Source organism: Chenopodium quinoa, unplaced genomic scaffold, assembly GCF_001683475.1.
Source record: "Chenopodium quinoa cultivar QQ74 unplaced genomic scaffold, ASM168347v1, whole genome shotgun sequence".
Classification (NCBI taxonomy): domain Eukaryota; kingdom Viridiplantae; phylum Streptophyta; class Magnoliopsida; order Caryophyllales; family Amaranthaceae; genus Chenopodium; species Chenopodium quinoa.
Window position 1 is genome coordinate 896,856 of NW_018742684.1, and position 16,125 is coordinate 912,980.

Sequence of the window (16,125 nt, forward strand, 5' to 3'; positions counted from 1 at the left end):
TTTGGCTTTTGGCTAGCTTTTTGATTGACTTTTTGCCTTTTCTTTTGGTCAAACAACCAAAATACATGTTTGGTAGCTAAAAAACCGGCTTTTCCGCCAAAAACTAAAAGCTTTTGGTTTTGGCATTTCATTACTATCCTTCTTGTCGACACCAAAAATCTTAATTAAGAACATTATGAAACAAAAGTAGCATAAAAACTAATATTCAGCACCTTATGGACGGTAATTGTTTATTTTTTAGCGCTATAGTTTGTATAAAATTGCTGATCTTATTTACTAAACAAATCTTTTTTCCCCTTACAAAAAAAAAGAAAAACCTTACTTATTTAAGGCCAAGAAAACAACAATAGGCCTAGATTGGAGAATAGAAGAGTTGGAAGTTGGGAGTTTTGGGAGTGAGGAAAAATGGGGAGTGGCGCAACTTTGAAATGGGTGTTGCAATTACACAAAGACGTACCAAAGGCTGCTCGATTTTATTCCGAAGGCTTAGACTTCACTCTCCATCTCTGCACTCTTCGTTGGGCCCACCTTCAATCCGGCCCTCTCAATCTCGCCCTTCTTCAACCCTCTTCTTGGTATCTTTCTTCTTTTTTCTGTAAATTATTCACTTTTTGTTTTGTTGTTGCAATAATAATCATATGAAGAAAAACAGTTATACCCTTTTTATGGTTGCATAATATGGTCATGTTATTTGCACTTTTTTTCTTTTTTCTTTTTTTTTTTTTTTTTTGTAAATATTTAATTTTGTTCTGGGTTTGATGTATTTTTTTTCTTGTATATAGCAATTAGAAATTGCATGAATTATACCCTTTTAGCAAAGTGTTAAGATCTTAGCAAAATTTGGGCATGTTTGGCAAATTTTACAAATTGCAGTTGCAGGTACTTAGTGTACTAGTGTTTAGCTGTTCTACTGGTTTTTAGTGATTAGGTGTTGATTGTAACCATTTGGTGTCAAAGTTAGAAAATTTTCAAGGTAATTCTATAGGTACATTTGGTTTTAGGATGAATTTCTGCTGCATTTGAAAGGTTATCTCAAGCTCTAATAATAGCTACTGTAAAACCACTACCTTGCCAAACACCAAAGTTCAGTACTTCAGTTTAGTCGTATCTTGACCTATTTAAAACTCCAATCATAGTTGCTTGCTGGAATTTTCTTATGAAAAAACCCTATGCATATTTCTCATTTTGGTTGTCTATATACTATCATTTTCAAAATACATGTATGATGTTGCTGATTTTTCATTGAGACGCAACGTTTTTTTTGGGCTGGTAATTAGTAAGTAATTCAAGCAACAAGCTTAGTAAGTTGGGATATCTTCAAAGTTACAATTTTTTGATTAATCAGTGGGCTGTGCCTCGAGAATATAGAGGCCAAAATATGGCTCCTCTCTTCAGGTGAATATAGTAAATAAAGGTACTTTGATGAATACAAAATTTTAAGGTGTTAGGCTGATAGGAGAGAGGATATGCTATAGGGATTAGTATGATATGCTATAGGGATTAGTATGATATACGAAGAGTGTACGGAGGAAAAGAACCCTTAATTCACCTAGTAAAATATTCAAGGAAAGATGATGACCATGTTGATACAAAATGTATTACAAGATTGTAGTTTCCCTAATACCAATCTTAATATGGAAAAGGTCACTGAGATGCAACTGAAAATTGCAGTTACCTATACACTTTGCAGTGAGAAGTGAGAAAAAGGTAAATGTTTTTTTTTTTTTTTTTTTTTTTTTTTTTGCGGAACAAACCATAAGAGAGAAATTGCATTTTTTTGTGGAGTGGAGGGAATACTATGCTTTTGGAGCTGGTCAGCAATGAAGGGATTGGACAAGAATCTCATGGGAAGGAGGTCCAAATAGATTAATGTGTCCCCATCAATGAGAACAACCTTACGTACTAGGAACTATGGCCTCATCAACAGGTGCTTAGATGAATAGGAAAGCTACACTACATCTAGAGAAATGGTCACCTTTTGTGTCAAGTAGTGTTTTTTTAAACAAGGTTCGATTAAAGCTAGTTTTAAGAGTGAAAAAATCGTCTCCCAATTGCCTATTGCTTACTTCTTTCCAGTCTACTTGCACAAAAAGAAAATGTAGTAACATTTGTTTGGGTCAGGACTCAGGAGTAGCTGATGCCTGCCAGACTTATATTAGTTCATGCTTGGTATTTGGTGACCTGAGAAGGAGAACATGGCTACTAGGTAATCACTTGGTTATATTGGTATGGTGTTGGCTTAGTTTATGTGTGTCCTGTGGTAATTGATAAATTTAAAGGGGGGGGGGGGGGATCAGTTTGATGGTTCATGCAACTTAACCTGTGATAGCTTGAAGTCTAGCCTTGATGTATTGCAATCTTACATATGGTTAAAAGGTGGTGATAGTATGAAGTCTAGCCAAGATGCAGAATGTAGTGACTTTTGTTTGGGTCAGGACTCAGGAGTGAACGTTTTGTAGCAGATACCAGGTGCCAGACTTCTATTAGTTCATGCTTGGTTTTTGGTGACCTGAAAAGAAGAACATGGCTACTAGGGAATTTCTTGATTATATTGGCACGGTGTTTATGTGTGTACTGTGTTAGTTTATATGTGCGTACTGTATTAGTTGATAAGGAAAAAAAATGGGGTCAACCTGTGATAGCATGAAATCTAGCCTAGATGCAAGTACAATTTTCATATGGGAAAGTCCTAGTAAATCGTCTTTGATCTATTTACTCCTCTCTTGGGTGGGGTTATACTATTTGTCGTTTTTAAAATTTCTTGGTGTTGCTGATTATTCATTTTGGTGCAATGTTTTTTTGGGCTGGCAATTACTTAGGAAAAGTAAGCTGGGATATGTTCCAAGTTACAATCTTCTGATTAATCAGGGGGCTGTGCTTGAGAGTGGAGGGGCTCTTCTCTTCAGGTGAATATAGAGATTAGAGCCAATAGAGGTACTTTTTTAGTTTCATGAATACAATTTTGTTAGTCGTTGAGGCTGATAGGAGAGATGATGTTCTAGAGAAACAACTACAAATATGATATGCTAGGAGTGTGAGGAAGACAAAGGAAAGGAAAATAATTCTTAATTCACCTTGTAAAATATTCCAGGAAAGAAGATAATCATGATGATACTTAAAATTTTATTACAGGATTGTTGCTTCCCTCCTATCAATCTTATTATGGAAAAGATCACTGGGATGCAAATGAAAATTGCAGTTACCTATACTTGCAGTCAGAAGAAGAGAATTGGGATGGTTTTTGTGGACAAACAATAAGAGAGAAATGGGATTTCATTTTATTTTGTTTTGTTTTGTTTTTTTGGGCGCAGAGGGTATGCTATGCTTTTGGGGCAAGTCAGCAATGAAGGAATTGGACAAGAATTTTATGGGGAGGATGTCTAAATAGTCGAGTCAGGTTTTATGTGTCCTGATTAAAGAGAACAATTAAATAGTAAAAGTTTCAATGACTGCACTAGGAACAATGGCTTCATGACCAGGTGTTTGGATAACACTGCCCATCTGGAAAAATGGTCACCTTTTCATGTCATGTTGTGTTTTCAGTAAGGTTTGATTAAAGCTACTTCCAAGAAATCCACTTTGTCTCTCACCATTGTGAATTATCTACTTCTTTCCAGTCAACTTACACAAAAAGTAAATGCGGTAGCAGATTCCAAGCACCGGACTTCTAAAAGTTCATGCTTGGTTTTTGGTGATCTGAGAAGGAGAATATGGCTTGCAGGCTTGGCATGGTATTAGTTTAGTCTGTGTCAGAAATGTGTTAGTTGATGAAAAAAAAAAGAGGGGGGAAGGTGGTCAGTTTGATGGTTAATGCAAATTAATTTGTGATAGCATGAAGTAATGCCTAGATTTTGGTGAAAATTTTAAATATGGTTTGAAGGTGGGGATTAAGAATAAAGGATTCAGGAAAAAATTGTGGTTGATAGTCTAGCACTCTAGCTCTAAAGATCTATTTTCATGGCATTTTTTCTTTTAAATACCTATCATCCAACCAGCCTCTGTTGGAACTCTTTTTTTTTTTTTTTTTTTTTTTTTTTTTTTTTTTTTTTTTTGAAACCAACGGAAGGCAATTATATTAAAGAAGGTCAAGCTCCGCCAAATCTAGAAGACTTTGGGGAAACGGACCGAAGTATGCTCAGCCCTATTCTCAATTGTGGGGGCTTGATTTTGGGGGATAGCTGGATAGGCTTTGAACCAGGGAAAACACACTAGCATCGTAAGAGTAGCAGCATTGTTTGCTTGGGAAGGTGAAATGAATTCATATGATATGTTTACTTCAGTTAGTTAGTTAAACGCCATGCATGATGATAAGTATACTGAAAATCAAATAGCTTTGGTATTCTCCCTTTAAAATCCATCTTACAGTGGGGCACAAAGGACTACATTCTGAGTCTGGATTTTGGAGGTCATCCTAAGACTGGAGAGGTTTTGTGCAACTCACAAACTGGAATGTTTATGTGGATTGTTAGGCTGGAAGAATTAGTATCCTGAATGAAATTGGTATTCTGTAATTATGAAATGTACATCTGCAATCACCTATGTGTCTTTTTCTGCTTGGAGTGTTAAATATGGTGTCTAACTCCATTTGGAAAAGATTGTATGTGGTTTGTTGTTGTCAACTTTTCTTACAATCCCACAGTGTTTTTCCTTATGGAACCCAACTGCTTGAAAAGGGTCAACGCTGGTGAGTTTTGCACCTCCCCCCAGTGTTGCTTTCTAGCATCGACATTACAGCCATTCTGTTAAGGCGGAGTGGGTGACAATTTGAGTATAGAGTTAGTGAGTTCCTTGCTGATCACTACCACTGCAAAGATATGATAGGAGATGGCATGGATATTCTTTTTTTTTTTTTTTTTTTATTGGCTCTTACTAAATGTGTCTTGTTTTGGTGTGTGGTATTGACCGCTGAGGTGTCATTTAGGCAGCTCTTTCAATGTGCTACTATGATCAGTTTATGTCATCACTTGGAGTTTATCAGTTTATCAATTGAGCATCTCACCTTCTTAGTTGGCAACTCTAAAACTTAAGAAAATAGCTTTTGGTTTCCCTTCTCCACCCTTTCAAAACCAAACAGAAAAAGACTATCTATATTATTTTATTATATTTTAATTAAAAGTCTACATCATTTTCACTTTAGAAGCTAATTACGTGTGCTATCCCACAGTGACACTGTCATGCAGAAAGGGCATTCTTCAATGTTGTCATTTACTGTCCCTGACCTCCATGGTACAGTGACAAAATTAGCTTCATTAGGGGCAGAGCTGGATGGTCCAATTAAGCATGAAATCCATGGAAAGGTTTATAGCTACTCCTTTTACTAAAAATAAAATACAGTACTGTCATATAATTCAAAAGGATCTAAGTCGTTTGCCATTGTGATTAGGTTGCAGCCATGCGATGTTTGGATGGCCACATGATAGGCCTTTATGAACCCCTTTGAGATCTTTGGCCACGAAAGAAGATCACAACATCTGAAGAGTTTTCTTGAATACATCTGACCTTTTACATATGGAATGAATGAGTCACCTTTCCTTCTTTTGGGTTCCCTTCAATGATAGATAGTGTTGGTCCATCAAGGTCGAAAACAGCTGTGCACAATGTGTACAATGTTGGTCCTGAAAATCAGAGAGATGAGCGACTATATCGAGTTTTCTGTAAAATAGGATATTGAAGGGATCAATTGCAGGTTGCTATATACCTGACATGTAGATGGGATATCTTTTGTCATCTATGTCTCCAAGGAGTGAAAGGAAATCTTCTTTTGATTCTTGCGGCAGTGAAGCTGCTCGTTTTTGTCTGCTACTTGAATTTTCATCTTGTATCTTTAACAATAAAGACATGATAATATGTAGTTTCCAATTTGATTAGTTTGGTGAAAAAGAGCTACCTCAAAGCATTGATCATCATGATAATATTGGAGTTCTATTGTTTTTTGTACCTGTGGAACTTGAAGGTGAAGGTACATGTTTGCATGGAAGAATGGTGATGCATTGACCTCATAGACTGAAAATCGATTCCTTGATGCTGTTTCTATATTCAGAATCTTTCGTTTTGGTATATCGATCAGGTTATAGCTGTGTCCAACAGACACTTCTGACGACTGAATTTTCTGAAGACACATGAACAATGACTATTAAGATTTCTTTTGGATGCTCATTTGGATGTCAAAGATACAAGTAGTCTTAATTTGGTTTTCGACCTTCAGAGCATCACCACTGCTCGTTGCTTCAAGAAGATCTCTTGAAATAAAGTTCCGCCCAATGCCTCCTGCTACAATTTCATCTTCACGAGGTGGTACCGAGTTCAACGTGAAAGCCTTGAAAAACATCATTAAGGTACATTAATGGCTTGACAAATACACCTGACCTTATGTAAAAGGATATAATTTTTCAGATGGTTGCCGTAAAGAAAGTTTCATTTGATAAATTGGGTGTAGTCCTTTTTCGGTATGCTCTCTGTTTTTATATTGCTCTTCTGCTGCTGCAGTCTCAAACCCTCAAGAAAGAACAAAGTATGTATGACCTCTAAGAGTACTACTACGTATGTAGTACGAGTAGTATATGATAAGTTCAGAGATTACCAATCCATGACTGTTAAAGCCAAATGCACAGCTTGGAAGCTCCCCGGCGTATGTATATGCTGTGAAGGAAAGTCCATTGCCTAAATTCGCTTGGATCAAGTATCTGCAACACAAAAGGATGCAATATATTAATACTGCTACTTTCGGAATTATCAAGTTGCATATCCTAACTCTAAGCCATTAAGTATTTTGCATAATCTTTGATTTGTTTGGTTATTATTCAGCTCAGCTCAGAACTGCAACTCTTTCACTTAAACACGTGCTCCGTATCATACTTAACAGGATCGTGCTTACGTACGTGTGACCAACTAGAGCAACATTTGCATCTTCATTGTGCGCTGCTATGGCCATACTGTCACTTACTACCAGAACGGTAGAGCAATCATCTGGTGTGTCTTCAGGTATATTCGCTCCTTCGTTCTTTGGCATAAATGCTAATATCTCTTTCCTGAAGTTGATAAGTATTATCTGCACATTAAGAGAGTAAAAAAAGGACTTCATAATTAAGCCACCCAAAATAATGCTATCCTGCAACAATAGCTGAAGATAACACAAGCATATAGAGCGAAACCAGGGTTGTTATCCTGTACATCAAGAACAGGCACACTACTTCCTTCCGCAATCCCAACAAGCTCATCCCAGTAACGCGGGAACTTGCTCCGGTTGTTTTCAGTAAGAGAATCGATTATCGGTTTTGCAATTTGGGTTTCGGCATAAGGCCGGAGCTGAGTTTGTAGAATAAGGTCTGTTGCTAATCTGCTCTTTATCAAGGATGAGAATCTCTCCCCTATCAGATACCCCATTTCATAGGAGCTCTTACATGGTCCAACTTCAAATATCTCCATGAGTATTTTCTTCTTATACTACTTTCCCAGTAAATTTTTTGGTTGTTTGGTATAATCAAATATGTTGAGGAAGTTACTTCATGTGAAGCTTAGCTCCATCTAACCTTATCTATTCAGCCTCTACCTCACATGTTTGAATGCTGGGCCTTTGGGTCCAATTATTTGCCTTCAATATGGCATTTTATAAATTGTTCAAGATTGAATATTGATTTTGGGCCTTGATATACAATTGATGGGACTATAATTTTATACTAGCAAGTTGTCCCCTACTTTCCCTATATGGTTTTCTTGATGACATAAACTCTAGAAATCCAGCAAGAGTTTGTGTACTAGTGTAGACTAATGACAATTTTAGCTTTTATTCACAATTTAGGGTTTCCTTCAGCTTATTTTCAGTTCAGTTCAGTTCAGTTTAGTTTAGTTCAGATCCTAATATCCTTCTCTTATAAAATATTCAGTTCAGCTCTTATCAGTTCAGTTCAGTAAATCAGAACAGGCCCTTAGTGTCTGAAAATGACTATTAATTTTCCCATCTTGATATTAGCTTATATTTGCGGAGAGGACACAGTGGCCGGGCACCGGCTGTAATGCCATGCGGCGCAATGGTCTTCCCTGGTGGACCTTGTGTTGTGCCTGGCCGCGGTTATTTAATGACTAGCACTTTGCATCAAACATGACACATACTTGTATCATAAAGTTAGTTGTAATCCGTAGTTTTCAGATCAACTGATTGTCTCCCTTTGTTTTTTTTTTCAGTAAAATCCCCTATATTTGTCTTGAATGTAAATGGTATTTTGGTTGTTGACACTGAGTGGTTGCAAGCTATATTGCCTTGCGCCTTGCTCGCATTTTATGGAAGATATTAAAATCAAATGAGGTTGAATATTGTACCGAATTTTCATTTGTTTAGTACGTACTCGTAGTATGTTAGACGTAACAAGCCAACTGCCACTCTTGAGTTATGTTCCCCCTTTTGCATTTAGCTGAGTAGCAAGTTGGAGTTCAATAGTAACTCTTCCAGCTACATAATATTGCCCTTAACTCGCAAGTTCGATGCTTATTTGCGAAGGGGGAAACAAGGACCAACACCAGTAACCACGTTCCACCATTTTAACAAACCATGAATCTAAGGCACCTGAGGATCATGGAGTGGAGGGACGGTTGGTTTGTCCCTCCATCTCCCCTAGGATTGATTTGGGTTCGATCCTCATCTTACCCTTCCTGTGATAGAAGGGTCACCTCCCGTATCTTACCATGTTATTAAAAAAAAAAAGAGCACCATCTGACAGAGTTCAAAAATCAAGAATCTATTCTAAATCACCTCTAAATTTAGGTGAAATATATGTATATACTCCATTGTCATATGTGTACTTGACAATGACTAATTATCTAATTAAATTTATCCATTGATCGCTTAAAATGAATGATTCAAAATCAACATTGACTCGAGTATTATATGTCCAAATAGTGCTTAATTATCATATCGGCTCAACTTTTACCTCGTTGAAATACGACTCTTCAAACACGAGATGATGATAAAATTGGATGTATCCGATTGCAAAAAAATGAGACTTCTGTTAGGGCAGCAATAAAATGAGGTACAACCATTAGGGGTGGGACTTTTCAAACCGAACCGTAAAACCGTCCGTTACCGAACCGAACCATCACGGACCGAACCGTTTATAACCCGCTAATTTTAAACCGAAAATCGAACTGAACCGTATAATGTCAAACCGAAACCGAACCAAACCAATTAATGTTAACCCGTTACGAACCGTAAACCAATAACAAACCAAACCGTTTATAAATCGAAACCGTTTGAACCGATTAATGTTAACCCGCTAACTGTTTAAACCGAACCGTTTATAAACCGAAACCGTTTAAACCGTAGGAAAAAACCGTTTAAATCGAACCATTTACAACTCGCTAACCGTTTAAACCGAACTGTTATAACCCATTAAACCGTTTAAACCGAACTATTTTCAAACCGCAACCCGTTTAAACCGATCCGATTACAAACTATTTAAACCGAACCGTTTACAACCCGTTCCATTCAAATTGAACTATTTACAGCCTTTAACAATTTGTTAGAATTCCACGAAATATATTTGATGTTTAATGTAATTTAACAGTACAATTTTTTTTACATATAATTATTGATTTAAATTAAATTTTTTTGCTATTATAAATTTAAAATTATATTCTTGTATAACTAAATTAGGAGTTATAAATTAAATAAAAAAATGAAAAAATTTGGCCACCCACCCAATCCAACCACCCTCCACCCACCCACCACTGTAACCCACCCTAACACCACCCCCGCCGTCACCCCAGACCCACCCTAACACTACCCCCCACCCACCACCGTTACCGTAACCCACCCCCACCCCACCAACGTCAACCCAGACCCACCCTAACACCACCCCCGCACCCACCATAATTACCGTAACCCACCCCACCCCACCCCACCACCCACCGTAAATAAAAAACCCAGACCCAAACCTTACCCCACCCCATCCACCACCGTCACCGTAAATAATAAAAACCCAGACCCATACCCCACCCCACCTACCACCATCACCGTAACGTACCCCACCCCACCCCCTTAACAAACCCCACCCCACCCCACCCACCACCGTCACTGTAAAAAAAAAAAAAAAAAAAAAAAAAAAAAAAAAAAAAAAAAAAAAAAAAATCAGACCCAACCCAACCACACCCACCACCGTCACCGTAACACACCCCACCCCACCCCATACAAAAAAATCGAAAAAAACCCAAACCCACCGTAACCCCACCCCACCCACCCCCACGAAACCCAACATCCTCGAAACCCCCCAACTCACTCTAATTGCTCACCCACCATAAAACTCCCTCCCTCCCTCGAAAAATCCTCCCTCCCCACCCACCCGAACCCAGTCTAACCGCCGCCGCACCCACCCTAACTCGGCCCCCTCCGTTGCCCACAACTTGAAAAAAAATTAAAAAGAAAAACAAAAAATAAAAAAAGGAAGAACGAAAACACCTTATATATTAATCCTGAATTTGGCCTCGAATTTGGTTTTAAAAGGCCAAATTCGATCATGAAACAACTAGATCAAGAGTTTCGTGGTCGAATTTGACCATAAAAACTGTCGTGCGTGGTGCCGGTGGACGGAGACGGAGAAACGAGATGGAAGAAAGGAGAACATAGACGGAAGAAGGAAGAGGAGATGAGAGAGAAAACGAGAGAGCAGTGAGCATATTAGCAGCCATGGCTTCAAAAAATTGATAATATTACAGAAGAGGATTAAGAAAACGAGAAAGAAATCAAAAAGAGTACTAAAGAGACGATGGTAAGAGTGATTTGATTGGTGGAAAAGAAAACACACGGATCGTGAATTGGAATGTGTGCGATGATAGGCCGTTAGATGACATGCAAATCAATGGCTGATATTTAATATAAGACGGTGACACGGATCATGGGATAATGGATTTGGATAGTATGTTTTTTTTATTCATAGCTACATACTAATAAAAACACTACTGTACTCTTAACTTTATGTAACTTATAAATTGTAAGAAACACAAATGTTTGGAAATTGGAATTGATTCAATATGACATATTTAATGTATATTAGTTATATGTATATCAGTATATGTAATAAATAATAATGTATGGTACGATTGGTATCATACTATCATTGGTATGTATAGATAATCGATAAATGTATCTAATTATTAAAACTTAAAACAGTTGATGATCGATCTAATTGAATACTTCTACTTCCCCACCCGTTTTCTTTAACTTGCAAGTTGCAACATATATATGTTGCAGCCTTGTAGGCACGTAATCTTAAAAGGTGATTAGAGAGGGTAAGACAACAAAGTAATTCAGCAATATAACTTTAACACCAAAATTATGGAATAGTTACAAACAATTGTCAATTATTACTTTATTAGACTAATGGGAAATTGAATAATCGTGATTTTTAATTAAACATCCAAATATAGTTCCGTAACATTAAATTATTAGTTTATTACAATATCAATTATCGATTTATCGTATTCAAAGTACCAATTCATCAAATCATGGTTATGACGCGATCTTTAAAACAATTAAAACAAGAAGCTGATAGCCTGATAATATTTGATAATGAAACAATAATACATTAATACCTTATAAATTTGTAATAGACTAATATTTAATAAACAACAACAAGACTATAACCAAATTTGAAACATAAACATTAACATGATATAGAATGAATGAGAATTTCTGTAATTCTATATAATCTGATATCTGAATCGATTTATCGTATTCAAAGTAGCAATTCATCAAAACATGGTCATGACACGATATCTAAAACAATCCGACAAGAAGCTGATAACCTAATAATATATATTTAATAATGAAACAATAATACATTAATACATTATAAATTTGTAATAGACTAATATGATAATATCGAATAAACAACAACAAGAGCATAACCAAACTTGAAACATAACATATTAACATGATATAGAATAATTGAATAAATGAAGATTTGTGTAATTGTATATAATCCAATGTCTGAAAATAAAGTGACGAAGTTCCAACTTTATATAAAACGAAAATAGCTAACCGGTCAAAAATCTCTTAAAACCCAATTTCTACTCGATCCATTATTTTTTTCACCAACCTATGCCGACCCGCTAATGAAATGGAAATACTAGTCCCAACTTGATATAAAACAAAACGCGCTAACTGGTCAAAACCACTTTTTAGAACTCGATTTCAACCCGATCCTATTTAACTGATTACCAAACTAACCCGAACGATTTTAGCACCAAACCGAGTATAAACCGAACCGATATGAATCGAACTAGCATTAACCTGGGTAAACCCGCCCCTGAACCGACCCATTTCAAAATAATCCGTTCATGACCCGAACCGATATGAACCCGGACCGACGTTGACCCGGTAAAACCGCCCCTGAACCGATCCGTTTCAAACCGGTCAGATCATGACCCGAACCGTTTATAAACCGAACGGGCATTGACCCGGGTAAACCCGTCCCTGAACCGACCTGTTTCAAACCGACCCGATTATTAACCGAACCGTTTAAAAACCGAACCGGCATTGACCCGAGTAAATCCGCCCCTGAAGCTTCCCATTTCTAACCGATCTGATTATGACCCCAACTGTTTATAAACCGAACCGTTTATGACCCGAACCGAATTTAAATCATACAAAAATAAACCGAAACTGAACCGACCTATGACTAATCAAAACCGAACTGAACCGACCCGCCGTCTAAATGAAACCGTTTTAACCCAAACCGTTTCAAACCGAAACCGTTTCAAACTGAGGTCAAACCGAACTGCCAGACCGAAGTCCCACCCCTAACAACCATACATCCACGATTGCTTGAAATTGTACTCTTTAACACGACAACAAGCACAACCGAAGCAGAATAGTTGAGGACATTGTTTCTAAAACAGTAGACTAACACGGAATCTTAACCAACAGTTGTTTAGGTTAATTTTAGTACATAACGAATGACAATTCGTCGTCAGTAGTCAGTACTATCACCAGGAAGATTTCATTGCCCCACTAAATATATGGCCTTTCCTTTCAATCAGTAATTCAGTATTCAGTAGGAAGTGCATCACTCCAGTGAACTCCACTCTACTACAGATTTTTTTTTTTAAAAAAAAAAAATTACTCTAATCCCAACTATTGCAACAATAGACATTACTCGTACAATATTATAATTATTACTCCCTCCGTTTTTAAATACTTGCTCCATTTCTCTTGGACACGCATGCGGCATGTCGATGCTAATATTTGATCACTAATATCTTTAATTATCAATAATTATAAATTCTAACAATTGAAAATTAATAATCTATTCATTGAGATAATTCCAACAAGTACCCACACGACTATATTTTTTCTTATGTATAAATCACAAACACTAGTCAAAGTAGGACAAATGAATAGTGCAAAAATAGAAATGGAGCAAGTATTTAAACGGAGGGAGTATTGAAACAAATGAACTATATACGAAGTACTCCATCCGTTTTTAAATACTTGCTCCACTTTCCTTTTCCGGCCGTTTTAAATACTTGCTCCATTTCTTTTTTTGGAAAGCTTTTACAATATTTAATTCATTTCTCATACTTGGTGGACCCAACACAATACTCTTTCTCCTTCTATTCTTCTGCTACTTTTGTTTTTTACGGAGTACAATTTTTTTTTTCACAACTACCCCACTATCTCCATATTTTATTACTTTTTCCAATTTAACCTAAAACTCCGCGCATGGAAAAATTGAGCAAGTATTTAAAAATGGTGGGAGTATATAAATAAAATAGGTTTAATTTAACTAATTTTTATTTATCTGAAGTTAATTACCTAAAGTTATAATAATTTACATTAGTTGCAAATTGAACTTGAATAACCTAGCTTTATAAAATTCATTGAAATTAATCAAAACTAATTAATCTTATTTTCCTTAAAATAAGTAGGAATAAGGTGAGCAAAATATGACATTAGTGAATCATCTTTGACCTTGAACTGTCGTTGAATGATAAATACAATAACAAAGATTGCAATAAAACCCGATCTCAAAGGTTCAAACAATTAAAATAAATAAAATACGGAAATGTAGCAATATAAAAATGATGCTAACTTGGAAATTACTTGAAACAACCCACTGATGTACAGGCAGTGTACAGCTGATTTCTTCTGCATCAAAATTTTTTTTAGTTAAAAAAAATAAATAGAAATTCTACTGTATTGTATATTTTCTTAAAGCTAATTATTTCATTTTACAGCATTATAATATTTATTCTTTTGCAAATACACTGTGCTAACTAATAATGAACGACATACTATTGCCAGTTTTGCTATCTTTCCAAACTACTGTATTGTACTTTGTTTTAGATCTTGTGAATTATTTTTTTTATTATTATTATTATTATTAGTATTTTTTTAAAGTGATGAGTTAATATGTCTCTCTTTTTCTTCGCTAAATATCTAATAATTTGTTTTCCTGTAGACAAAGAAATCATAAACTGTTATAAAAAGTGATTAATATAGGATGCTCGAAAAAGGTTTAAACATAGTTCCTAAATCCTGGCTAATTTGCCAAACTTTATGAAACTCGTTTGTTTGCTTCTTCTGCTTCTGTCTTGATACACTGAACTTAAGGTAACCAATCCATAAATTCTTCTTTTTTTTAAGTGTTAATTTGATTAACAACCTTATTATTGATGGGAATTAGGGATCTGTATGTGTAAGAGCAGGTAGGAATTATTAGTAAAATTCACTTTATTATCGATCTGAATGCATGTAGACTAGTAGAGACACTTTGATGGTGGGGATGTGTCTAGCCTGCTAACGTGCTCTTTTTAGGGTTTCCTTGGACACACCCACAAGACCAGTTAACGTGCTCTTTTGAGCACGTAATCCCGGCCCACATTCACAAGGGTTGATCCGATGGTGCTTTGTAGTGGCACAGCCGTGCAGTTCCCATGTTATGCACCACACAAGGACACAAGGTCCTGCGGTCGTGCCAACTAATTGTGCAGCCGTACGTGTTAAAGCGAAGTTGTGATTGCTTGTAATTGGACGTCCAACACTACTTAATTGTCAACCAAAATAGGAAAAAAAAAAAAGAAAAGAAAAAGAAAAACAGATGTAGACATCGAATCATCAAGGTCTCTATCAGAATCAAAGTCCATTAACCAACTAAATCATTGCAACTTTTACTATTCTTAGTACGTGTGCTCATATTACCTTGCAAAATTTAGAGATGGTAGTTGGGTAAAAGGTTAGGTGGATCATTACATGAGCCTTACTTGGGGTGAGTATGACTGTTTGAGTATAATATAATCTTAATGGTAGTGACATTAGTGGAACATCATATAATCTTAATCTAAATAGTTAGGTTATTGCTTTATTTTATATGTATGGGCGAGTAAACATTATATATTATTAAGATGTCATAATATAAGAAATTACACGATATATTAGAACTTTTCCTCCTAATCCTTTATACGAGCAGTTTGTTACTGAATAGTATTGTTATATTTAAGTGTTGATTAATTCATGTGACTTTTGCATTTCCAATTAGTCGAGGAAGAAAGAATAACAGTACAAAAAAGTTGATAGTTCCCATAAGGATATGTAGTCGATATGGATGAGATATGATCCCTTATATCAATAGTACGTCAGTCTGCATACCATCACGGATTCACGGCACAACTAAGACTTTACTAAGTACACCGTAGTAGTAATTAATAGGGTTGAGAATGAAGCATATATGCATTAGATTAAGGTTGATGAAAGTATAGACATAAAAAACACAAGAGAATATGTAAGTACAAGTACAAGTAGAGAGAAACAAAAGATAAACAAGAATATGTGGTGGCAAAGGTGAAAACATAAACCCACCCTAATTAATTATTAATTAGATAATTAATTAAAAAAAAAGTGATTAGAGATTCGCTTTGGAAAGATTAGAAGAAATGGCAGGCATTTTGGCACCTGTCAATCATTGGGCGATTGGGAGGGAAGCACTATGCTTTCGGTGTCTACTGTATTCTGTGCCATTTTTTTTTTTTTAATTTTTTCCCCATTTACAAATTTTCCCATTTTACACTGTTTTGACCATTTTTGTTTTTGCCCACATTTCTTGGTTTTCCAATGCTTTTGTCTCTTCCTTATTATTG

The 16,125-nt window shown here is 36.0% G+C and overlaps 2 protein-coding genes across 2 annotated transcripts; one reads left to right on the forward strand and one right to left on the reverse strand.

The window, feature by feature from the left end:
* Window positions 1–35: 35 nt before the first annotated feature.
* LOC110722635 lies at window positions 36–5,937 on the forward strand. Its single transcript, XM_021901906.1, has 3 exons — window positions 36–575; window positions 5,165–5,297; window positions 5,384–5,937. The coding sequence occupies exons 1-3, from the start codon at window positions 406–408 to the stop codon at window positions 5,438–5,440; spliced, it is 360 nt and encodes a 119-aa protein (XP_021757598.1). The 5' UTR covers window positions 36–405; the 3' UTR covers window positions 5,441–5,937.
* Window positions 5,501–7,705, reverse strand: LOC110722634 (acyl-coenzyme A:6-aminopenicillanic-acid-acyltransferase 40 kDa form-like). The gene is made up of 7 exons (XM_021901905.1): window positions 7,171–7,705; window positions 6,879–7,048; window positions 6,581–6,683; window positions 6,200–6,316; window positions 5,939–6,109; window positions 5,699–5,822; window positions 5,501–5,615 (listed from the first exon to the last, which is right to left on the reverse strand). The coding sequence occupies exons 1-7, from the start codon at window positions 7,423–7,425 to the stop codon at window positions 5,503–5,505; spliced, it is 1,053 nt and encodes a 350-aa protein (XP_021757597.1). The 5' UTR covers window positions 7,426–7,705; the 3' UTR covers window positions 5,501–5,502.
* Between the last annotated feature and the right edge of the window lie 8,420 nt (window positions 7,706–16,125).

What these genes read in the sequence shown, in the direction of transcription:
- LOC110722635 (XM_021901906.1), top strand. Translation starts at nt 406, where the DNA reads ATGGGGAGTGGCGCAACTTTGAAATGGGTGTTGCAATTACACAAAGAC. An exon ending in CTTCTTCAACCCTCTTCTTG is followed by an intron (nt 576 to 5,164) that starts GTATCTTTCTTC and finishes GCTATCCCACAG; the next exon opens with TGACACTGTCATGCAGAAAG. An exon ending in AGCATGAAATCCATGGAAAG is followed by an intron (nt 5,298 to 5,383) that starts GTTTATAGCTAC and finishes CATTGTGATTAG; the next exon opens with GTTGCAGCCATGCGATGTTT.
- LOC110722634 (XM_021901905.1), bottom strand. Translation starts at nt 7,425, where the DNA reads ATGGAGATATTTGAAGTTGGACCATGTAAGAGCTCCTATGAAATGGGG. An exon ending in GTTGCTCTAGTTGGTCACAC is followed by an intron (nt 6,684 to 6,878) that starts GTACGTAAGCAC and finishes TTTGTGTTGCAG; the next exon opens with ATACTTGATCCAAGCGAATT. An exon ending in GCTTTAACAGTCATGGATTG is followed by an intron (nt 6,317 to 6,580) that starts GTAATCTCTGAA and finishes ATGTTTTTCAAG; the next exon opens with GCTTTCACGTTGAACTCGGT.